The sequence below is a fragment of the Mastomys coucha genome, unplaced genomic scaffold, assembly GCF_008632895.1.
Source record: "Mastomys coucha isolate ucsf_1 unplaced genomic scaffold, UCSF_Mcou_1 pScaffold6, whole genome shotgun sequence".
NCBI classification, from domain to species: Eukaryota; Metazoa; Chordata; class Mammalia; order Rodentia; family Muridae; genus Mastomys; species Mastomys coucha.
The window spans coordinates 85,803,294-85,828,491 of NW_022196912.1; the positions used below are offsets into that span (position 1 = coordinate 85,803,294).

General features: G+C 46.7%; 1 protein-coding gene across 6 annotated transcripts in view; it reads left to right on the top strand.

Moving 5' to 3' along the window:
• Positions 1-24,708, top strand: part of Frmd6 (FERM domain containing 6) — a 242,514-nt gene extending 217,806 nt beyond the window's left edge. For 5 of the 6 annotated variants that reach the window (XM_031357087.1, XM_031357086.1, XM_031357084.1 and 2 more), the window contains 10 exons: positions 792-868; positions 2,977-3,163; positions 5,644-5,799; positions 8,402-8,467; positions 9,197-9,265; positions 11,454-11,628; positions 15,162-15,497; positions 16,400-16,531; positions 19,508-19,599; positions 21,756-24,708. In XM_031357087.1, coding sequence (XP_031212947.1) covers positions 792-868; positions 2,977-3,163; positions 5,644-5,799; positions 8,402-8,467; positions 9,197-9,265; positions 11,454-11,628; positions 15,162-15,497; positions 16,400-16,531; positions 19,508-19,599; positions 21,756-22,040 — 1,575 coding nt within the window. In that variant the 3' untranslated portion in view covers positions 22,041-24,708. The remainder of the gene's footprint in view (positions 1-791; positions 869-2,976; positions 3,164-5,643; positions 5,800-8,401; positions 8,468-9,196; positions 9,266-11,453; positions 11,629-15,161; positions 15,498-16,399; positions 16,532-19,507; positions 19,600-21,755) is intronic. The other variant, XM_031357089.1, reaches the window with a different exon arrangement.
• The last annotated feature ends 490 nt before the right edge of the window (positions 24,709-25,198 follow it).

Here is a 25,198-nt window from a genome sequence, read left to right on the forward strand (position 1 = left end):
GGAGATCCTCCATAGCAGTGCAGGAGATCCTCCATAGCAATTCAGGGGATCCTCCATAGCAGTGCAGGGGATCCTCCATAGCAGTGCAGGAGATCCTCCATAGCAGTGCAGGAGATCCTCCCATAGCAGTTCAGGGGATCCTCCATGGCAGTGCAGGAGATCCTCCCATAGCAGTTCAGGGGATCCTCCATGGCAGTGCAGGGGATCCTCCACGGCAGTGCAGGGGATCCTCCACAGCAGTGCAAGAGATCCTCCATAGCAGTGCAGGAGATCCTCCACAGCGGTGCAGGGGGTCCTCCATAGCAGTGCAGAATTCTTAGGCTAAGCTGGAAGAGGACTTCAAAGCCAACTGCAGAGTAAAGCCTCCAACATTTAAGTAAACAAGCAGTGTATTAGAATGTGCTGTGTGGAATGCTGGGGGGAACAAGAGAGCATTTGTAAAGGGAGCAAATGGTCACCACAGGGGACAAAACTGGGCCAGGAGCTGGCTCTCAGCAAGAAAATTCCATGACATTTATTTTTATCTTCCCTTATGTCGCCATTGGCAGCGTGGCAGGTGAGTGAGAATCCGGAGAGGGAGGGTGCCCTGCTTTATGTTGTAACTTCTTGGTTGGACATGGACCTGGTGCCCATGTGGGACAACTTTCCACCTACTACAAGCCCCGTGTTACAAGCAGATGAGCCTGTTTGTGTTTGGAAATGTGCCTTACAAGTGATGATACTATGGTTGTCTTTGAAGCCTGTGTTGGGAGATAACTAAACACAGCTCGCTGCATGTGTCTCTGTCTTAGGGCATCGACCAATTTGGGCCCCCCATGATCATCCATTTCCGGGTGCAGTACTATGTGGAGAATGGGAAGCTGATCAGGTATGAAGACAGCCCACGGCCCGAAGCCTTGGTGCTCTCTGCAGCAGATACATCCTAGTGCCATAGCTTCCTTCTGCCTGTTAGAACATAAACTTTACAATAGCAGTACTTGGGGTTTTGCTTGTTTTTTTCACATTCTTGTATTCCTGGTGCCTAACACAGTAGAGGCACATTGGTTCCTTACTGAGTATGGCAGACTGAGGGTGAAAATGTTAATGTCACCAGCTCACATTTTTACTCTCAGCCCAAAGGAACTGTCATTGTTTTGGAAAGAGATTTATGAAATATGATTATATTGTTTTCCAAGTGGGGCACAGTCCCAAACTCTCTCAAGCTCCTTGGTTTTACCATTAGCCTTGTTTCCCCTTCACTTGAGGTCTTGCTTGCACTCTTAATCACTAGTTTAAAAGTTAAGAGTAAGCACACAACTTTAATCCCAGCACTCAGGAGGCAGAGGCAGGCAGATCTCTGAGGCCAGCCTGGTCTACAGAGTGAGTTCAAGGGCAGCCAGGGCTACACAGAGAAACCCCTTCTTGAAAAAAACAAAACAAAAAAGAAACTAAGAGTGAGTCTGGAAGGTGGGATTCCTTTGGAATCAAGGGTGCAAGCTGAGGGGCGGGGAACAAAGTTTTTCTTCTTGGAAATGGATGCATGATCAGTGTCATCATAGTGCAAATTATAATTAGTTGGTTTTGAACCTCTTTCTTTGGTGTGGAATTCAGTGCTAAAGATCACATTTTTCAGCTGACAGAAACCATAGGAAACATGAGCTTGTTTTCCCTTTCCTTTTAAACTTTGAGAAACCTTCATCTGAAAGAAAAACTTATGCTGGGCTGGTATTCCGTGAAAAACTAGCATTTGCTGTTTTCTGTCATCAGCAGATGAAAAGTAAGAGTAAGGAGTGTTAGTACACAGCGAGCATTTCTAAGCCCTCCTTAGTGAGCCTTGGCTTGTGTGAAGTACACACCTACCTCACATGGTATGGATGGAACGCCCTGTAAAGAAGAAAAATAGATGACTTAGCCACTAATAAACACCATAGGGCTAATGAATGTTAACCCTTTATCTCTGCTCCACATACCCACCCCACCATAAACCATCCAACCGCATGTAGTGTGCCTTATAAAAGGCAACCACTGAATAGTGCCCTATCCGTGGGAAAAGAAGTACACCGATGCTTTACCTTCAAGCTCTTCATTCTTAGCCCTGGTCTTGATTAAAATAGGCCCATCTGTTTCATCTGCTGGTGAACTGTGTCCTCAGGTAAATGGCCCAAGCGGGAAGCCAGGGACCTCAATGAGAGTGTGCCATTTTCCTCAATTATAATCTGCCCGTGAACATTTCTTTTGACTCAACTAGATGTCCTGTGACCCACCCACTCCCTGCTAGCACTGCTTCAAGCACTGGCTCTTCACCTACTCAGTGGACTGGATTTATTTCTAGCTCATGGATTAGAGCGTGTACTCTTGGCATTTCCTTACGTGGGGAGTGTCACAGTTGTCGTGGCATGTGCCCGTGAAAACACTCCATAAAGCAGCATCCTCGTCCTGTAGAACAAGGCATGTTTAAGGAAAGCTTTGATTCTTCCATCCTCAGGACAGCAGGACAATAACAAGCCACTGGTGCTCAGATGTTCTACAAGCATTTTAAAGTGCTGTAGAGCATCCATGGTATGCTAAGGAGGGGAAACGGTACAAGGACCATCAAACAGGAAGGCCAGGCTCGCCCCTCGGTTTGTTCCCACTGAGTGAGTGATAAGCACAGCATCAATATGTAGACTGCAAGCACCCAGCTTCTGGCACGTCCAAGTCTGTGGTCTGTGACACGTGCACCTGATTGGAGTGCAATCCATCAGAGCTGCCTCTTCTTTGGATGAGCCAAAGGCTATGAGCTTTGGGGTATGTTTTTGGCATCTGAGCCTTCTGCCCCTGCAGCCTTCTGAGGTGGTGATCTGGTCTCAGCTTGGGCCTTTCCCACTCAGTGAGGAGGACCCAAGGGAGCAGAAGCCAAGGGCCTCTCCCAGCAGATGCAGATGGGATTTGGAATCTGTTGGCATGTGCTTGTACCATTCCACCAAAAGATGACTGCTGTTTTCCTGTGTTTTCTAGTGACCGAATTGCAAGATACTATTATTACTGGCACCTAAGGAAACAGGTGCTGCACTCTCAGTGTGTGCTCAGAGAGGAGGCCTACTTCCTGCTGGCAGCCTTTGCACTGCAAGCTGACCTCGGCAACTTCAAAAGGAAACTGCACCATGGGGACTACTTTGAGCCAGAGGCTTACTTCCCGGCATGGGTAGGTCCTGTCTGGATTCTCCATCCTGCCTGTTCAGACACAAATCTCTTCAAGAGATGAGCCTGCATGTTCTGGGCCCAGTGAAACTGCTGTGATGCCCAAGTGCCGGCCACCTTAGATGTGGAAGAACTTTATTTAAGCTTACCCAGCCTCGAGTTGGAATGTGCATAGCAGTGACACTCTGTGGGGATTTTTTGAGACAGGGTTTCTCTGTGTGGCCCTGGCTGTCCTGGAACTCGCTTTGTAGACCATACTGGCCTCAAACTCACAGAAATCCACCTACTTCCACCTCCCGGCTTCAGGGACTGAAGGTGTGCGTCACCACGCCTGGCTAGCGGCGACACTCAATCCTCCTGGTGAAGTGTATTTTTCCCCCTTTGAGGAAAAATGATTACTTCTCAAGAGATGAGATCATTCACAGTTTTAATGGGCTGAGAAAACAAATCTAAATCAACGTTTGGCTCTGACCTCTGCGTCCTTCCCTGCCAGGCGAGGAGCCATCCCCTTCTGTCATGAGAAGATAGATGTAGGTCATTCTGGCAGGAATGGTCTCACACACATGCTCCGGAGCCTGTTGGGTTGCCAGTCTTCCTGCAGGCCGCTGTGTCCCTCTCTTCTGTGTCCTCAGCTCTGGCTCAGGCTCACTCTCCTACAGTTGATGTTCACAGAACAGTGGGTCACCTGCATCCACAAAGCAGAAGCCTGGCGGGCTTCCCAAAAGATAGACCAAGTGTGTTTGACTTTCCAGCAGCTTCCTTCCCGTGCGCGTTCCTCAGTCCTCACCCCCCCTGCCCCCCCCCCGTCTGCCTCCCCTCAACCAAGCACATGCTGTCTCTAATATATTGCCTGATTCAGTAGGCACTTTTCTCTCCTTTTGCTGAATCTTTCTGCTGCCCTTGACACTTAGCCATTTACACGAGGGAGATTTCATCCCAAACCCCTTCATGCCCACCTTCAGAATATTCAGGTAACTCCTAAGTCTCTCTACCCTGTACAGTGAGGTGGCTACGCATTCCTTAGTTCCACAAACTCGGAACACCGCGAATCATACTCCTCTCTCCGCCACCTCCACAGAAGTAGCCCTGCCTCTGTGGCCCTGGTATCAGAGAGCTGGAGGCTGCCCTAGGCCCAGTTGCCAGAACCTGGCATCCCGTGGACTCAGCTTGGCACTGTGCCTCTGCCACATCCTACCCACATACTCTGATGCGCCCACTCCGTTTCCTGTCGCCCTGCTTAGCCCCCATTTTGTCACAATTAGTTTCCTTCCACGTCCGCTGCATCCCTCCCTTCGGCATTCCCTCCCTGGGTCTCAGACCTCAGCATAGGTTGCTATTCCTGCTTCGGTGTTCCCCAGCTTGCGTCTGAGAGGAGCAAGCCTCTAACTTACGCAGTACCCGCAGGGACTCCCCAGCTGCCCGTGGTGTGAAGTACTGGCTCCCAAGTGTGGAACTCCAGGATCTGGCTGATTTCTTAAAACTGGATGCTCTGGCACCATCAAGCTAGTGACTTGACAGATGTGTCTGCACAGCTGCTGGGACATCTTAAACTTCTGAACCCACCCCAGCCCCAAGCAGGGTTTCGCTGTGCAGCCCCGGCTTCCCTGGAACTGCCTTTGTAGACCAGGCTGGTTAGCACTCACAGAAATGCTCCTGCCTCTGCCTCTTGAGTGCTGGGATTAAAGGCATGTACCACCACCAGCCTCCATGTATAATCCTTTGTGAAGTATGAAAAGTAAGCAACAAACAACAGATTCTATAGTCACGTTAGAACTGTAAAGTCGCCAGCGTCCCTCACTGCCGGCATCTGAAGCCCGCCCTTCTGCTCATGTGCTGCTGGCTTTTCGTGTTTTCAGACCCTTCTGAAATCATGGAGGCCATTCTCACCACCCTCAGTGTGCAGCTGCTGGGTTCTGTGTGTCCTTGACCTTTGAAAGCTCGGTGGACACCACCTGAATCTAAGCCTGGGCAAGTCAAAGGGCATGTTGAATTGAAGCTCTTTCCTCCTATGTTTTCAAGTAGAGTCCCTGGCTTAGCGTATGAGAACCAGTGTTCCAAAGAATCCTACCTGATCCTTTACCTTCCCCAGATGAACATTTATAGTCTCGTGTTCTATGTGTGGGATTGTGGGAGTTAGCTGGATCCCAGTCCTGCAGATGTTCTTTGACACAGGCGTTTTTTTCATGGTACCATCATTTAAGAGTATAAGCCATCAAGTGTGTGAAATTACTCCAGTTTGCGTGGGACTTTTGCCCACGTTGGTGACTTTTTAAACCAAAAGAATCTGGTTTTCCCAACTAGGGTTGTTTGTATTACCAAGTGGACATTGCATCTTATAACATTAGCTGTTCCCAGCCAGTAGCCTAAGAGGACAGTGAAAATAGGATAAAATTAGAATCTTCTAATGAAAACTATCCAGCTTTACACGACCTGTTTTAGCTTCTCATCCTCTTGTCATTTGGGGGGGGCGTGGTGTTCCGACAGGTTGTTTCCAAGAGGGGGAAGGACTACATCCTAAAGCACATACCAAACATGCACAAAGACCAGTTTGCGCTGACGGCCTCCGAGGCATATCTGAAGTACATCAAAGAGGCCGTCCGACTGGACGACGTCGCCATCCACTACTACAGACTGTACAAGGTAGGAAGATCCTGGCCCAGCCCCTGGGTGTACTCCTTCTTAAGGAGATTCCAGCTCACCTGAGAACTTTGCTTTCCTCTTATAACAAGTTGCGGAAAGTTCTTCTTTTGGCCTGCCCTTGGTTTCACATGTCAGGCCATCACGATCTAGCGTGAAAGCCGCATGTAGGATTTCTTAAATGTTTGTGATGTATGGTGATGAAGGGCTGCGATGGTGAATCTGGCTCTCATGCTGTCGTTCTTTTCCTGCCTGGAAGATGAACCTCTGCAGCCTGTTTGGTGAATATGATTGTAGCATTGCCCTGTGAAAGCCCTGCCCTCATTATGTTCCTTTAATTATGGGAATGATCCCATAGCCCTCAGTGCAGACAGAGCACTGTATGCCTCCTTTTTTTCTTCAGACCCCCACACTGTATAAGAAGTGGTCATTTTATAGGCCAGGAAACTTGAGGCTTAAGAAAGTTAAATAATTCACTAAGCTTGCAAAACCAAGTGGCAGAAACGTGGATGCAGCCCAGGCTCTTGGGTGACAGTTTCTGTGTATCAGTTAAGTGCCACGCGGACTCAGGCGCTCCGTATTCTCTCGCCATCCTATGTATCCGAGGCCTCATCTTCCACAGAACGTTGTGGGGCTGCTCTGCACACACTCATGCTGTGCCCCAGCGCGCTCTGGCCTTCTCTTCCCTGCTCCTCTCTGAATCTTCCCTATCCTTACAAAGGTCATTCCTGAACTAGATCAAATCCTAGAACTGGATTTTTGTAAGTACTCAAGGTGTATCTGCAAACCCAGTGGGATGAAGTTGTCAAAACGTGGTCAGTGGGTGGGTCTAACTCGTGAGATTGAATCCTAGTTTGGCTCTTTACTGTGTGTCCCTAGGAAAGCATTTAACATCTCTGTGCTTCAGATTTTCTCATACACTGGGACCTACCTACCCCTTAGGATTGCAGTCTAAAGGAATCAGTCAGTGAGCCATACTTAAATCAGTACCTGTCACATGACAGGCACAGGATTTTGTTGATATGTTAGTTGTCCCCACCACACCCCTTATGATAAGTTAATATAAATGAACCATTGTCGGGGGAGAATATGTTTGGTCATATTGCTGGGTAATCATGTTGCTAAGTGTCATCTTCCTGGCTGCTTCCAAAGCTCAAAACACTCTTTTTTGTTTTGTTTTATGTTTTCCCCGTACACACCTCAGACATGAACTGCAGCACTGCCTTGGCCCCAGTCCTATTTCAGAAAGCATGAGCCCCAGCATGTGGGAGGCAGAGGCAGGTGGATTTCTGAGTTCGAGGCCAGCTTGATTTATAGAATGAGTTTCAGGGCAGCCAGGGCTATACAGAAAAACCCTGTCTTGGGAAAAACAAAACAAACAAACAAAAAACAGAAACCCTGGGGAGGGAAGCCGCCCTGAGCATGTGCTGATGGGGCAGGTTCCGTTGATCAAGCCCAGCCGAGCTCTGTACGTGCCTTTCTTGACATGAAAATAGATTAGGGCCATGCTAGAGACAGGCCAGTTTCTTCTCTATAGCCAGGCAAGACCACGTTTTCTGATACTTCCTATAATCCTGAGAAAACAGGCCTTAAACTTAAAGATCTAGGGGCTGGAGAGATGGCTCGGTGCTTTGAGGTACTTGTTGCGCTTTCACAGGACATGGGTTATATGCCTGCCACCACCTAGTGGCTCACAGCCATCCATTACTCCAGTTCCAGGGCATCCAACACCCTCTTCCAGCTTCTGCCAACCCTAAGTACATGTGTGGAGCACATACATATACCCAGGCAAAATACCCAGGCATATAAGATAAACCTAAACATCTTTTGAACTTAATAAAGATTTGATAATATTCACTTATTGTCTAACGATATCTGGTATAAAAAAATATTTATTAGCAACTTTTAAAGCTTCATGCCTTGCTCATTACACATAAGTCTGGCCAAATCTGAGCACGTTTTTAGTTGTACTGTTTCTTCCTTACAGTTAAGGAAGTTAACTGTAACTTAACTTTTATCATTTACATATACACATACATACACAGCAGTGGAATGTATATTGTATCAGCAATTAACAAACTAGAAATAGAAAGCTTCTGTGGGAGAAGTGTTTAGTCACTTGTCTCTCCTTTTTGAATCACAGACAGGGAGCTGGGAAAGCTACAGGATTTGAAACCTGTAAAGTCAGACGCATCTCAGACTGTAACTAGACTGTTGCCCTGGCATTCTAACATCCACACATTATTAGTTAAGCACGAAGTAGAAGATGAGACTATTCAAATGGCAGAAGGCAGCGCGCAGTGCCCATGTGCTGGAGTTCTCAGAAACATGAGTACCTTGAGTAGTCTCAGAAGTGTGCATACAGTGCTGAACTCTAAACCTGAAGTCTAAGGAGTTGAAAGGAAAGGATACAGTTGATTTAATAAATACTCAAGATTTTCTTAAGTCTTTCAGGAAATAAAGGCTGTGGAAAGATTTGAGCAGTTATTTTAAGTAAAAAAAAAAAAAAACTTCAGTTCTGAAATGTGTCTTTTTGTTTCTTCATTGTTCAAGTGTTTATTATAGAAGGAAAAAATGACTTTTTCTTGAAACTTTATTCTGTCAGGATAAAAGGGAGGTTGAAGGTTCACTGACCCTGGGACTGACCATGCGAGGAATACAGATTTTTCAGGTTTGTATCAAGTGGTGTTGGGCAAGTCTTACTATAGAGCATGTTTGTTGTGTGACCCCGTCAGGACTTGGTCCTCATTTTCCTTTTGTCAGCACAGAGGTGGGTGATGTCTGCGGATGGCATGGCTCTGCCTGCCTTGACAGTAGTCAGTCCTCTTAGCAGAACATGCAGGGCAGATGATCAGCCCAGGCTTGGCACTCACAGAATGTCACTATCCAAATGTTGCTCCTTGGGGCTTGTCGTGTTCTTCTCTCCTACCTTAAAAAGCGCCCACCCAGGGGCTTCAGCGTCCATTACGGTTGTCTGTTACATACCTTGTCCCATAAGTGGGTGGGAACCAGCTCCCTTCCACATGTGGGACAGTGTTCCCCTTTAGGGGTCAGGGGGAGGAAGCTCCCTGTGCAGAAACTATTGAGATGTCTTATCTTCAGTGGGAAAATATCGAGTTCTAGAAGTCTCAGTCCCCTCCTGGTTGCTGTGTGTCTGAGTGTTTTGGACTTCATATTTAAACTTAGGGCTAGAACTGAGGGAAAGTTGCCTTCGGAAGCCCGGTGCATACAATGCACAGGAGCTGCAGGCTGTTGTTGAAATTACTGTCGGCCCTTCTCAAAAAGGGCTGACTGTTTCAGATTTGAATTACTGAATGTTAGTTTGTTATAAGTCAAGACAGTTTTAAGATATCTATCCTATTTCCCCTTAACTCCTTATATTCCGAAATTCTTTCCACAGAATCTAGAAGAAGAGAAACAATTGCTATATGATTTCCCCTGGACAAATGTTGGGAAGTTGGTGTTTGTGGTGAGTGTAAAGTAACTTAGGAAAGACAGGTGCGGAGGGAGGAGAGAAAGAAGTCTCATTGGTTGATTTTGAGAATTTGGAGGATTTCACTTTGAAAAATACTTGTCTAAGAGCAAATGTAGTCTATTTATTTGAAAGGAGTTGGGGAGTTGTTTTGTTTTGTTTTGTTTTGTTTTTAAGTAGAAGGTAGGAGTAGGTGAAATGACTCACCATGGTGGGCTTGCAGCCAAACTTGGCAACCTGGGTTAAATCCCTTGGACTTACAAGACTGTTTCTGACCTGCTCCTGGTACACAAAGTGGCTTGCACACACACACACACACACACACACACATACACACACACACACACACACCCCAACATACACAAAATAAATAAATGTTAAAAAGCTTTTTAAAAAGCTGACAATTTGCTTCCTTAAGTATCCTCATAACCAGTTATTTATGTCAGTAGCAAATTAAAATCAAAGACTATACTCTGTGTGTCCAGTGTCTGCCACACTGTCCTAAGTAACTGGAACCACATGGGAGAAAAACACAAGGGAAATACGAGGTAAATCAATGAAACAGGACCATTTAAAAGTCCACTGCAGACGGCCTATCGGCATACGGGTAAATAAGTCAGAGAGGAGGCTGGCTAGGGGTCTCAGCTGTTTCTTAGTTCGAGTGATGAATGAAAGTGAAATAAAAAGATGTTTCCATTAATGTTGGTTATTAACATTGTCCCCCCCCCCCCCCTGTCTTCAGGAATCTGCTCTAAGCAATAGGGAAGCGATTCATCTTCAGGATGACAATGAAGCAGGTTCTAGGACAGTCATGTTCTCTGTGATAGCATTTAAAGAATTGCAGTCTCTGTCTGTGTCTGTTTGGAGGTCATTGAAATCTACAATTTTACTGAGCTCTGAAGCAATTGAGAAAAGTAGACCAGGAAAAGCTATAGCTGAGGATATGTAGACACATTCCTCCCTGTAGGCAAGAGGGCCTGTGCAGATAAAGGGCCACCTTACCTCGTTGGCCTCGCACTAGCTCCTCACAGCCTGCCAGTCAGGCTGCTTGGATGCTGTCTGCTCTGGCCTCACTCGCATGTTAATGGGAGCATGTTCTGCCCACACTCTGGTGCTGCCTTTTCCAGAACTGTGAAAATCATAGCCAGGCTGTGGTGGCACACGCCTTTAATCCCAGCACTTGGGAGGCAGAAGCAGAGCTTTTGAGTTCGAGGCCAGCCTGGTCTACAGTGTGAGTTCCAGGACAGCCAGGGCTGCATAGAGAAACCCTGTCTCAAAGAAAACAAACAAACAAACAGAACACTGAAAATCATGGCCTTGTTTGCCCCCTTCATGGCCCAGAGTCAGTAGTGATGTTAAGACTCTGGGGCACCATGATCATTGACTCCTGAAACTCACACCACATCACTCTTAGTTAAGAGTTTGTTGAAGATGACAGACCTCTCAGCCTCATTTCCCTTCCTCAAGGGATTTTTTGATCGAAAGGTTCTAGCCTGGAGACAGGAATCCATTTTCACAAGTCACTCAGTGCAGTCTACATGTGTGACCTTGAGCTAGTGACTCAGTTTCTCTCATTCATTCTTGGATAGTTATAGCAGGCTTTTCACTGTAGATGTCTTGTGAGGATTAAATGAATTGATGATGCCTACTTAGTGATCAGATATTGCCATCCCAGCATTGGGGTCCAATAAATTGAAGAACCAGTGGTTTAAAAGAATACACACAGTCTATATGTGAAAGTGCATTGGTGCTTTGCCTCAGCTCCATTTCTTATTTGCTACATTAAGGTGTTAGGATTATATCTGGAGGGAGGGGTCTCCTGTGCTAGGACAAAGAAGATGAACACACCCAACCCATCCCACTGTCGGGGTTTCCTAGAGACCCTGAGTTTGGTGTCTTTTGACAGCTCTGATGAGGAAACATGTCCCTCAAAGGACGGTCAGTTCAGCTTCACACATGTGTAAGAGTCTTGCTTTAAAAATGAAGGGGACTAGCTGGGCGGTGGTAGATGCCTTTAATCCCAGCACTTGGGAGGCAGAGGCAGGTGGATTTCTGAGGCCAGCCTGGGCTCCAGAGTGAGTTCCAGGACAGCCAGGGTGATCCAGAAAAACCCTGTTATGAAAAAAAAAAAAAAAAAAAAAAAGTAGTTTTCTGCCATAATCTGATTTGTATTTTACCTCTACAGGGCAAGAAGTTTGAGATTTTGCCAGATGGCCTTCCCTCCGCCAGGAAGCTGGTCTACTACACAGGGTGTCCCACACGCTCCCGGCATCTCCTGCAACTGCTGAGCAACAGCCACCGCCTCTACATGAACCTACAGCCCGTCCTGCGCCACCTCCGCAAGCAGGAGGAGAATGAAGGTGAGAGAGTCGTGGTGATGGCATGAGTCCCAGTCCCACATGGGGAAAGCAAAGGGTATATTGCCTCCGCTGGCCTCTTTTTTTATGAGACAGAATTTCTCTGTGTAGCCCTGGCTGTCCTGGAACTCTCAATGCAGACCAAGCCTGCCTCTCCCTCCTGAGTGCTGGGATTAAAGGTGTGAAGTACAGTGCCCAGCTGCCTCTGTTGGCCTCTTTCGCCACCTGCCAAAAACAGGACACTTTAAGAACCTTCAGAATGGGATTTTAGAGACATGGACCAGAACTTGAGAGCCAAGTTCCATTTAGTTTGCAGTCCTGCAGGGCCAACCAAGCAGCTCCTCTGCCTCATCTGTTTCGAGTTTCTAGCCCCTGACTTGAAAAGCTTGCAGTGGGTGGGGTGAGAGCCTTATGTATCTGAGTGCTGAGTGTTCCTGTCTGCAGCTGTCTGCAGGAAGCTGCGACCCCTTTCAAAGCGATGCTTTCCTTAGACTCAGGTGAAAGTGAAGATAGACCACAGCTTCTCTGATTGACAGCAGGGAGGCCCTCAGGCTGACCCTATAATAATAACAATGGAGAAGGCCTTTTCCATGCAAGGACTTTACCTAAGGCCCTGTCAGGGCTTTGAGAGGATGTGCTGCACCTGAGCATTCTGTTTGAGGTCCTAGCACTGTTCTGAGAAGAGGCAAGCAGTGCGGGAAGGAGACCGTATTGGGGCCTTGGCTACAGATGTGAGTTTAGTAGTAGTTTCTATCTTGGTCATCAGTTATGGCGCCCTGGGCCTCCTCCACTTAGTAAACACCGGCTTCTCATCCCCAAAGGCTGTGCCACAGATTTGCTTAGACTTGCTTTTCAGTCTGTTCCGCAAAATCCTATTGTGGTCATTGTCACAGTAATCAGATTAGAGATGGAATGTCTGCCTGGGCCCGTGGGACACAGTGGCTCCTACTTTAGGTCTATATATGAAACAAGTGCTGATCAGTGCTCCCACGGAAAGCAAGGGCTGTCCTCCCTCTATCTAACAAAGCAACCCTAAAGAAGACATGCATCGGATCGACTTCTCTAAAGCCGGATGTGGCCAGATGTGTGTGGAGATTCCCTGACTGTACAGTGATGAGAGGGCGAATCACTCACTCCCTGCCGTCTGCCACTGTGACTCTTCTGTGGCAACAGCTGGTAGCACCATGAGCTGTACTGGCTTCTGCCGCAGACTGCCCATTTTTTCCCAGGTTGACTCACCTCACCTCTGGGCTGACATGAACACTAAGAGGAATCCACTGGGGGACAAATGTTCCAAGAAGGAGCTTATGAGAACAGATGAGCCAACCGGGTACAGAGCCCAAGGTTGTTTTCCAAATGTGCATCATTGCTAAATGGCTACCATGGCACGTTAAGAGGTTCATCTGTCCCATCAGCTCTCAACCCAAAGCATTTACTAATGCAGATGACCTTGAGGGGAACTCTTGAGGGTCTGATCTTCCCTGCAGAGAAGAGGTAAAGTTGCAAAAGATGCTGAGCTCTCGGAGGCCAGGGCGTCGTCCCCTTAGTGTATTTGGGAGCTTAAGTGAGCAAATGTCTGTTCACTCTGCTGCCATAGCAGAACACCCCAGGCTGCTGATGCATAGAGAATGTCTGGCAGGGACTTCTTGATGCATCATCTGAAGGGCAAGCAGCAGGCACAGGAGAGTGTAGGCGGCCACTCCCACAGCAGCCTTGTCCATGAGTAAGGACAGAGCTCCCACAGCCTCGTCACCTCTGAACAGCCCCACGTCTCACACTGACACAGCACTACTGGAGTTTCAACCTGAGTTTGAGGGGACATTCAGAGCACAGTAGGGGTGGTGGAGTGATAAAGGTATATATTGCATCGTTTATTTGGTTGAGTTTAAATAAATGATAGGGACAGGATTCTTACAAAGAAAATATGTATGAACGTATGTTTGTTTGTTTTACTTAGAGGTATCTTCAGATCTCAAGAAATTGCCACACCAAGTTTCCGTGAGCTAGCTTTGATGCAGATCCACTAATCCACGTGTTGTCTGTGGGTTATTTTAACCAGAAAAGCCCCTTTATGGCATTAGTTGAGCACAAAAAGGAGTGTTCTTACATTTTACTTCTATGTACTTTCCTAAGATACTACTGTCTCACTATTTTTATAGAAAACGGTCACAAGAATACTGTCATGGGGTGAGAGGGGAAGGAAACCTGCCTCGAGTCTTTAAAAACATCAGCTACAGTTGCTAGAACATCCTTGGGTCCCAGACCAAGCAGCCACACTTACCACATTATATTCCAAAATATACTCGATAGAGAGCATGGCTACAATGATCTGCCCACGGGCTCTTGTGAACAGGAGACATGGGTGGGGCTGCATCTCCTAGGCCTCTGTTCTTTCTTCTACCACCCATTTTCCTCTGGAGAGCCAGTGAGGGTGCAGGTTCAGGGCTGTGTGCAGACATCAGGGCTGCAAATGATTCGACTTAGCCAAGAAGCAGGGCAAGTATGTCTATTAAGAAGCCCCTGAGGCTCCAGCTAGGCTGCTAGTCTAAAATGACATCAATTTAATGTTCCTCAGATGTACGCTGTCCTTAGCATTGGTCTACTATGTTTCCTTCTCCTCAGCAGTAAGACAAGGAGAATGACTGTCTCACTGAAATTGTTCTCACCTGAGACATAATAGGTATTCTGCTCTGAGCACAGCGCACCCCTGCCCATTCAGCTGAGACTCTGTAACTCTGAGTGTGTTTAGCTCAGTGTTTACCAAGAGGTCTTCCTAACATCTGGCCTTCCAGAGTCTGACGTTCACCATATCAACCAACAACACTGATCTGTTAAATCTGAGGATTTTTACCAATCAGAGGGCACCTAGGGTGTCCCCAAACCAGTAATGATGACCATGGTAATGAGGACCATGGTAGATAATGCCTCGTTGGTTTGGCCAAACTGGAGAAGGCCAGTCTTGGATTACTTTTGAAAAGCTAAATTTTAGAATCTTCAAAAGGAATTTCCTGAACAACTTTGTCTTGTTAGGCTTAGCACCTCAGGGCATCAGGAGCCAAACTGAATGCATAGACATGTAAGGGCAACAGTCAGCACACCGACGAAGTGTTCGTTGTTTCTAGAATCGTCTGTGGAGGACCAGATCATGATGTTTCACATGCTGTTTCCTGACAGCTTTGCAGAAGCCCGTTGTGGCTGCCATGCAGTGTCACATTGCTCTGCGAGGTGTTAGGTGCTCTCAGTTTTGAACTTGTATCACTGTGGATGGCAGCACTGAACAAACAGGAAGGGGCGGGCCATGACACACTGAGGAGCCCACTTCTCTATATTTGAAGCCTCATTTTAAAGTCTGTCTCCACCCCCATCCTCTGCTCCATTGCTCTGATGTTTATCCCTTGCATAGTGTTGTGTGTTAAGCTCCAGTTCCCAGAATCCCTCGATCACTAGATCAGAGAGGCTGCCATTGACCTCAGCCTGACCATCGTCCATGACCTGGCTTGGTTGAGTATCCCACTGAGCTGTGTTCTCCCACACAGAGAAAAAGCAGTACCGGGAATCCTACATCAGTGACAACCTGGACCTTGACATGGACCCGCTGGAAAAGCGGTCCCGTGCCAGTGGGAGCAGCGTTGGCAGCGTGAAGCATAAGCGCCTGTCCCGCCACTCCACGGCCAGCCACAGCAGCTCCCACACCTCGGGCATCGAGGCAGACACTAAGCCCAGGGACCCAGGGCCAGAAGACAGCTGTTCAGGCAGCGCCATGCACCGGAAGCTGAAGACCTGCAGTTCCATGACCAGCCATGGCAGCTCCCACACCTCAGGGGTTGAGAGTGGAGGCAAAGACCGCCTGGAAGAGGACTCGCAAGATGATGGTAACTTCTGTTGCTACGGCTATTCACGCACGTGTTGGTCCTGTAGAACTGGCATCTGAGACCTGACTAAGTAACGATGACAGAGAAGAAGTCTTGTTGCCTCCCCAGTGACCTGATTGCCTTGCCTGTGTTTGTTAGGGACCTTTGCAGCTATAGGGTTGATGGATTGTGTAAAACAGAGGGGACAGAAACCCTGTAGCCTTTCTGCCTTATGTTTCCCATCCCCATAAGAAGGGAGGTAGTGGTTAGGTCCACAGAGCTCAATGTCCTCCTCTTTCTCTAAAAAAGAAATTGCACCCAGTACATAGTATTAACTCCCAAAGTGTTTCTTGAGTGCTCTACCTTTTAACCAAAACTACAGGGAGCCTAAAAGAAATAGAGAACCTGGCTGCTAGGAAATGACTCTCTACTGATAAAGCAATGGATCCCAGCCTGTGTCAGGCAGCTTTAGCATTCATGTGCTTCTTTTTAAGCCCATTTCTATTTCACATTAGATCTATAACATCTGGGGTTGACGGAAAAAAAAACAAACCCTATTAACTCCGTTATGAAAACCTGCACAGCATGTCAGGCTCCTGTATACTTCATGCCGCTCTGAGGCAGCTGCTGTGGGAAGTGAGGAGGTCAGGTGGGCGTGGGTCAGCAGTTCCTTGCCCCGGTGCTAGTGACCCATCAGCATCTGTGGGCCCAGGGTCATAGCAGCGAAGCCATACAGCTGCCAAACCATGTCACAAGAGGCTGTGCCACTAGCAACAGCCCTTCAGAAGGGAGCATGAGAATTGTCCCTAGAGTTCCCTAATGTGAACAGTTACCTGGCTGCCCTCGCGTGTGGTACGGCTATGGGCCATGGTCTTTGTTTTCCTTTGGGTCATTAAATGCCTTCTTCCCTGCCTATGTTTCAGAAATAGAGATGCTAGTCGATGACCCCAGGGACCTGGAGCCGATGACCGAAGAGTCTCTGGAAGTCAGCCCAGAGATGTGTATCTACATCACAGAAGATATGCTCCTGTCGAGGAAGCTGAACGGACACTCAGGTGAGCTCTTCTGGCAAGCTCTTCCCTCCAGAAGCCCCCAAGCAGGTGCCTCTGAAAATAGGAGGGTGACAGGGAGAAAAGCCACTGCAGGTCACCTGATCCCGGGGCCAGGCGCCTTCTGTGGAAGAGCTGGGAGAGGGCACCAGGAAGGAACATTAGCATCTTCTACCCAGACTGGATCACAAGTCACTGTGTTGCAGGATAGCTGGATTTTGTTTTCTTTCTTTCTACCCCCTTGCTCCCTTGCTGTTACACACCTGAGAACTAGAGAACCACATAATGAATGGCCCTGAAAGAAGCCTTGAAAACCCTTCAGTCTGGCCTCTTCCCATTTTTTTTTTTTTTTTTCCGAGACAGAGTTTCTCCGTTTGGCCCTGGCTGTCCTGGAACTCACTCAGTAGACCAAGGTGGCCTTGAACTCAGAAATCCACCTGCCTCTGCCTCCCAAATGCTGGGATTAAAGGCGTGTGCCAGCACCGCCCGGCTTCCCATTTTGTACATGAGAAGAATAGAGATTAACTAGACAAGTGCCCATGGATAGCAACAGAAGTCAGCCTCCAGGCTTGGTTTGTGTCCTGTACTGTATTAAACAAATAGAAGAATCTACAAGAAAAAGTGTCAAACCAGTTTGACCTTTAGATGGACATTCTTAAATTTTGTATTTGCATGCATTCTTCTAGGAAGTATTTCCTTCGCTGTAACTTCACCTCGAGGGTTGTATAACATTCCTTAGTGCGTGTTTCTCTGAAGCCAGTAGTGTGGGTTTGTTCTAAACCTTTTATCACATGTCACGAATCAGTCTCTCCTCTTTTCCTTGGGCTTAAGACTTAGGGAGCTTGCACTGGAAAAGGGCCCTGGGTGGTTATCCTCCAGCCACTGCCAACTTTGATCACCAGCTGTCAGAGGAGAACTAGACAGACACACGGCTGCTGCCATCCTGCCTCTTCCTGCACAAGAGTACAGGGGACAGTTCTCTGTGGGGTTCCATTTGCTCACTCCTGTACAGGGGACAGTTTTCTGTGGGATTCCATTTGCTCACTCCTGTACAGGGGACAGTTCTCTGTGGGGTTCCATTTGCTCACTCAGCCCAACTACATCTTGTAGATACTCAGCCTGAACCATGGTAGACAGGCCAGACCTGTAGATAGAGAATCCTCACCTTCACCGCACCAGGTTCATGACACTAGACCGACCTTGATTTTCCTATGCATTCTATTTATTATATTGAATTATCTCTTTATATATTAGATGTAAACCCACAACTCTATGCATATGACAAGTCCATGGGAAATGCTACATATTTGTGTTTGTAGAAAGAAAATGATTTAAAGTGGTATGTACCAAAATGCCTAGGAAAATGGAGTACATGGGCCACTGGAAAGTTCCTCATATTATGTTTCTGCATTCAATTTTATGAGATTATTAATTTTGTAGTTTTAAATAGAAATACAATTTAAATAGGATGGCCATTAATATTTAATAAACATTTGTATGTCTTTTTAATAGTGAAAGAGAAAAACAAACAGTGGGTAGTTGAATTGTCTGATCACTGAACACCGGAATGTTAGCCTTTACATGAGATTGCCAAAGAATACTATGCAGAATTCAAAAGCTAGGCCAGGAAAGCACAAATTATGTAAAAGTGATGTAACTAAGACACAGAAGATGTAAAATGTGACTTTGGGGCCATGGGGGCTTTGGACCCTTGACTTCTGATACAGATAGAGGCAGTCAAAGGAGTCTTGATTTCTTTAGTGCTATCATGGGTGTGGAGGATACTGTTCACAGGTAGAGGAGCCAAGGCCACCAAAGAGCCCATACACAATCATACTGTATCCTTGACAGCACAGGAGCCTTTTTTCCTGTGGGATCTTGGGTCCACACTCCTCATGAGTCTCTGAAGAAGGCCTCTGGCAATGTAGTGTGTACCATGCCCAAACATGAGCACCGCCCGGCCATTCTAACCACCTGTGTGTGAGCCAGAAATGGCTTCACAGATCATTGAGTCCTGCTTACTTACGAGGTGCATGCTAGGCTTTGGCTGCTGGCAGTGGCTGGGTGAAAGCCTCCTGTAAGGTAAGGGACCCCGTCCCTCTCAAGCAGTTGTCTTTATGCCTCTCCTGCCAGTCCTCACTTGTTTCATCAAGCGGCAACAAAAACTCCAGTGGTGTTCAGTCTGATACCCAGCTGCAGCTGGTAATTTTAGCCTTTGAAACATTTTTTTGGAGGGACATGTCACTTACATGTTAACGTCAGAAGGGAGAATACGGCCTCAGATTTCTAGTTCTGAAAATTGAGGTTTCCTCGGAGCACAGAGGCGATTAAGGGCTGCGCTGAGCTCTGAAACCCAGTGCTGGAATCTCACTGCTGTCTACATCTTGGTCTCTTTCGGCTGGCGTCTGCTGTGGGGGCTGCAATCATAGTGATCTGTTGACCAGCAGGAGCGCCTGACCCTTGTTGTCTACAACTCTTTAGTCATCCCTGAAATGCTAACCTGTATATAAATGGAAGCTAATGAGATATGTGGAGGATTAAGAACTGGCCTGGATATACAGTCGGTTAATTATCTGGGCAGATTCCAGCCCTGGCCCATCTGATGGCAGAGGTCAGCATCCCACATCTAATTTGTCCACATGGAGACAAAACTAGATGATATTGGTGTTCTGCTCCGTGATGCATGGAGAGGAGGGAGACACGCAGATGTGGTGAAGAGGCCCCTTTAGACCTAAGACCTCCATCTAACGTTATAAACGGCTCGCTCCTGAACCTCGCTCCTCCAGCTGCCCCTTCCTAGCTGCCCCTTACTTCCTGCCAAAGAGTGGGTGCCACCAGCTGTGAGCCACAGCCACCACTGCCACCAGCAGCAGCGAGGAGTCACTTGAGAGGTCTCAGCCATGCTCACAGTTGGTAATGGTACTTGTTAGAGAATGTGGAGAGCGATGTGAGGAGTCACTGTGCTTTTCTCTTTTACCTCAGGGTTAATTGTGAAAGAAATCAGTTCTTCCAGCTCCAGCTCCTCGGAAACGGTTGTCAAGCTGCGTGGACAGAGCACCGACTCTCTCCCACAGGTACTGGGGATGGAAGCCTCCAGATCAGCCACGAGAGTAATGGGCACACTTGTGGCAGGTCAAGATTCATACAGACAAGCAATAAATAGCCAGAAGGAAGTGATTCGTGACATACATCCTCACTGCAGGCTGAATTTTTTCATTTCACTAGCTAGTTCCACTTACATTTTGGGTTTTATTTGAATAAATTGTATACTTTATTGCACGCTGTCTCTAGCTCCCTCTGGGTGGGAGCCTCTGGTCTTCAGGCTTCTGGTTAACTTAGTGTGTACACCTGAGAGTGTGTGTGTGTGTGTGTGTGTGTGTGTGTGTGTGTGTGTGTGTGTGTCTGTGAGTCTGTGTGTGTGCGTGTGTCTGTGTCTATGTCTGCATGTGTGTGTGTGTGTGTGTGTGTGTGTGTGTGTGAGTCTGTATGTGTGTGTGTCTGTGTGGTATGTCTCTGGGCTGACTGGTCACCTCAGCAGGCTGCGGTTGAGTGTGTTACTTGAAGAGCAGTTTCTACTCCACTCTGTCTTTCAGACTGAATTTCCCGTGTGTTTCGTTGGATGTTCTCTCTGCCAGCCGTGACCACTGACTGGTTCAACTCTAACCATGTATTAGTATATCCCTCCCCTTTCTTTCTCTGCTCGCTTTCTTTCTCTCTTCCTTTCTTTCTCTCTTCCTTTCTTTCTTCCTCTGGCATCTCCTTGCTTCCTCCTCTACCTCTTTCTACTTTTTTTTTAACCCATTTTTTTGTACTTCCATAAAAGAAGCCATACTGTGAAAATGATATTTACTAAATATTTTTCTAAAATTCCCACTATTAAACAGTATGCGTGGCATGGAAGCTTAGAGGCCAGCCCTGCCAGCCCATATATGCTACACTGCACATGGTCGTCAGCTGAGCAGCCGGTGTGAAACCTACAGCTCTGGGCCGTTTGTGTGCCTTGAGGGTTTGTGGCAGTGACCAAATCATTCCAGGGCTGAGGTCCTTTTGAGACCTGGGAAGACTATTGACAAGTTTAAGGGCCCTTCTGTATGGCTGATGTCACTCAAATGTGACACTTGTAGCAAAATGTGTTCCTAGCACTTTTGTGTCTAGCAAATTGGTGTCTTTTCCCAAGAAGACGTCTTTTGTGGTGCTAACCAGCAAACTTAGCCCCTCTGCTTTCTCGACTACTCGGTAATCATCTCCCATTTGTGGTATTATCTGAGTCAGCTTTTAACTTCTCTATTTTCCACCAAGACCACTTGGGATCATGAGTCCAAAGTGTCGGCCACCCACTGGTGGCATCTGAAAGGATAGGACCTCTTTGAGTGACCAGAAACTGCTGACTTTTTTTTTTTATTCTGCATTTCAAAAATCATTTTTTTTCTGTGCATATATGTGCACGTGTGTGTACACACACATGCAGGTACCTGTGGAGGCCAGACGAGAGTGTCATTCCCCAGAGGCTGGAGTCCCAAGCGGTTGAGAGCCAGTGCTCATCTGGAGCACCAGCAGTGCTAGGGCTAAGCCATCTCTGAAGCCCCAGCTCCCTCCTAGCCTTTGGCAGCCAGAACACTTTATATCCCGGACTCTTTTAAAACTTGCTTCTTCAAGCTGTGTTTCTCGAATGATAATTGCTTTTCCATTTCTTCTTAAAATATTAACAGATCCAAGCAGGAGAAGTATATCGCTCGATTTCACAAATGCTAGGAGTAGCCACCTGTCTGACTTTGTGCAGGCTGTATACACTGGAAGGAGCGCCACTCAGCTGCACCAGCTGAGTGTTTCCGCAGGCCAGGCATTATAATATACTCAAAGTTACTCCCCAAGAAGGGCACATGTGGGGTGGAAAGCCATTTCTTTCTTTCTTTTTTTTTTTTAAGAATTATTTATTTTATGTATATGAGTACACTTGTAACTGTCTTCAGACACACCAGAAGAGGGCATCAAACCCAATTACAAATGGTTGTGAGCTACCATGTGGTTGCTGGGAATTGAACTCAGGACCTCTGGAAGAGCAGTTAGTGCTCCTAACCGCTGAGCCATCTCTCCAGCCCCCAAGCCGTTTCTAACATGAAAGGACTACTTGACATTTTACAGTTTGCAGCTGCTGTCTCTGCTGGGCAGAGACATTACCTTCTCATGTGGTCCATATTTGCATTTTTCTCATCCTTCCCTTATCTTACAGACAATATGTCGAAAACCAAAGACTTCTACGGATCGCCATAGCCTGAGCCTTGATGACATCAGACTTTACCAGAAGGACTTCCTGCGCATTGCGGGCCTGTGTCAGGACACTGCTCAGAGCTACACGTTCGGGTGTGGCCATGAACTGGATGAGAGTGGCCTCTACTGCAACAGCTGCTTGGCTCAGCAGTGCATCAACATACAAGATGTTTTTCCAGTGAAAAGAACCAGCAAGTACTTTTCCCTGGACCTCACTCACGATGAAGTCCCAGAGTTCGTGGTCTAAGCTCCCCCTGCGGGCAGCCCTGCGGGCAGCCGCTGTCTGCTGGAGGCTGTGGAGTCTGAGGATCTTTACACATTATTTGTGCCATAATTTTTTTCACCCCAAACTTAGCTCTTTCTTTATAATATTCTAGATGGAAACAAAAGCCTTGGGATAGTTGCACTTTAAGTATTATGCAGAGGTAAAGGAAACACAGAATGTAAGAGGAAGACAAGTGCCCAGGTGTTTATGGCCCCTTTGGAAAGAGGTGTGCTTTCCAGCTTTACCCAGCTTTCAGACTGTCAGACTGCATTGTGTTTGTTCATCTATTGTGCGCCGGTTCAAATAATATGTTTATCACACAAAAGACTTTAGGCTTATCTGTCTGCTTGTGCATATTTTAGCCACTCCCTCATGAAGCGCTTACGGTTTGAGGGGGAGGACAGAGGGGCGTTCTCTCTTCTTTCATGGAGAGCCATTCTTAGTACATAGCCATTTGCTGCCTCACGGAGGTTGGCCCAAAATGAACACTGAAGTTGGTCGGAGTCTTATGGTTCTAGCCAAAGATGCGTATGTGATGGAAGCCCCACTCAGAGTCCAGAAGGTGTGTGCTTGGACGCCGGGGCTTCTTCACGCATGGACAGTGCTCTGTCCGCTGTTTTGTTCTTCCATGAACTTCCCAGGAAGCTCTGGGATTCACCTGTTCTCGTGACATGTTACATTTTGCAAAGCTGATGTATGTTAACCAATGGAAATGTCTCAGAAGACGTTTGTTTGGTCGTATTTCCTTTGCTGGTTTTTAATGGTGGCAAACAAATGGTGTGATAACTAGTTTCTGCTTTAACAAGATACCCTAACTGTATGTATATGTTATACATCTAGATACATGGGACTCTGTGTGTTTATATGTGTTTGAAGCTTAGTGACTCTTCATTTGGACTTCAGTGTATGTCTTGCACACATAGAATTCCTTGTTTAATGTCGAGGATGCTTAGCCACAGACAATCAGTTGACAAATGTAGAGTTAAGAGTGACTTTTCCGTGTGTGCCTTTGGCCAAGATTCTCAACCCTGATTTCATAATAGACTTGTCCAGAGAGCTTTTAAAACATGCCTGGGTCCCACCCCAGGCCAGTTTAAACCAGTCTCCTGTGGCTAGGAGATTGATTTAAAGTGTTCCAGGTAGAGACGGTAATGCACCGTAGGATTGGAGACCACGAATCCAATAGTGTCTTTCTATTCATTTTGAAGTAAAAGTATGCAGAGGATATTAGTGATGGAGAATGGGCCATTTTTAAGACAGGGCCTGCTGCTGTTACAGTGTATAGTGAAACCAAGCCAGGAGAATGAGTTTTATCAATTTGATATACATTGAAGACGTTGCTCGCCCTTCAGGAGAGAACTTCATAGCACAATGTCTTTCTAGGAGATGTTTTTAATGATTTAGTATTTTACAACATTTGTTTACCATATTTTGATACTCCATTTTTGCTATCTGCCAGGTTTTATTAAATAGAAGACTATGTATTATTTTCTAAAGAAACTCATATTTTTGTACAAAATTATGTTTCCAAGTAAGGAAGAAATAGATTTAGGGTCAGGCAGAACATAGCAGTGTTTCCCCCTGGCTAGGTCAGTGTTCCAGAGCCCATGGTGGCCACAGGCATACCCCACCAGGCTGCCCTCCTGTGCCGGCGCGGCCTCAGCAGGGTCTCATCCAGTAACTCTCACCTGACACTCTAAAGAAGGAAAAAGAACTTCTGTGCTCATGACTTTATTTTGCTTTTCTCGAATGCTTTTAGAAGAACCAAAGTTCAAATGCCAAAATGTCCTCAGTGTCCGCACCGAAGGGCGAAGGGCGAAGGGGTCAGTCACCTGATAGCTTCCCAGTCTCATCCTTGCTCACAAATGCTTAGGGGCCACACCCACCCTGGTGAAGTGCGTGCTCTCCGGAGCCCTGGAGCCCTGATTGCCCTGCCGCGCTGTGCGTCCCTACAACCCTCGGCGTGTGTCTCCTGCAGATACAAAAATGGAAAGGTTGCTTAATTGAACATGTTGTGCTTTATACCTTTTTTCTCTCTGCTCCAGAATCCAGCCTTCAGGGTTCTGCCCAGGCTGTTGCTCATCATTCGAACTCCTCCAGGAAGACTTGGGAATGGTCTTACAGATCTTTAAAGACAAAATCAGCCAGGGGACAGTTTTTAGTTTCTAACCCATGGTAGAACCATAGACATATAGGTATGTGGAAATCCACTTTGAAGAACTGACATTTTTGTATTGGGAAATCGTTTTCAAAAATAAAAGGAGGGGAGTATAAAGCTGTTACTCAAGCTGCACGCGTTTGTGCGTCCGTTGCTGGTGAATGCACCAGGTCAGTACCGTCACCTCCCTGCGTCATCTGTATTTGCAACAGTGAGCTTTATATCTAAGCTGTAAACAGTCCTTTCTGTGAAAGGATCATCATGTTTGGATGATACTGAAAGTTATGTTAAAAAAAAAAAAAAGCCACGGTGTTATTTTGTAATTATTTCTTATAGGTGTTTCATGGTATGCGCGACCGTCAATAAAGTTAACTTTTTGGCCTTTAAAGTGTCTCTTACTCTTATACTTCTCAATTAAACAAGAACCAGAAAGAGTTCATTGTATGCTTTTTTTCTGATCTTCTGTCCCACAATAAATAATATTTAAAACAACCTTGTGGTGATGGTGGTGGTGATGATGGTGATGATGGTGATGCTGAATTCTGGGCATGCCAGGCCTACATCACCCATAATAGAACGACGCTTGTTGATTCTAATGTCTATGGGGCAGTGATTACTGCGAGCTAGGCTGGACAGCAAGGTTTCAAGGGCTTTTCCAGACACTGGAGCAAAGTCAGACGTGTGTGTGTGTGTGTGTGTGTGTGTGTGCACACTCGTGTGCACACATATGCACATGCATGTTTACATTTTATTTTATGTACGTATGTGTGGACACACGTGTGCCAGGGCACCCATGGAGAGGTCAGAGGACAGGTACACAGCTGACTCTTCCTTGCATCATGTGGGTTCCAGAGATTGAGCTGGGCTTGGCAGAAAGTACCTTGGCTCACTAAGCCATTTCTCTGACTCTAAAGGAGCTACTTTAAAAAAATAATAATAATTAAAATAATAACTTCAACATAGACATTCAAAACTGTCTCTG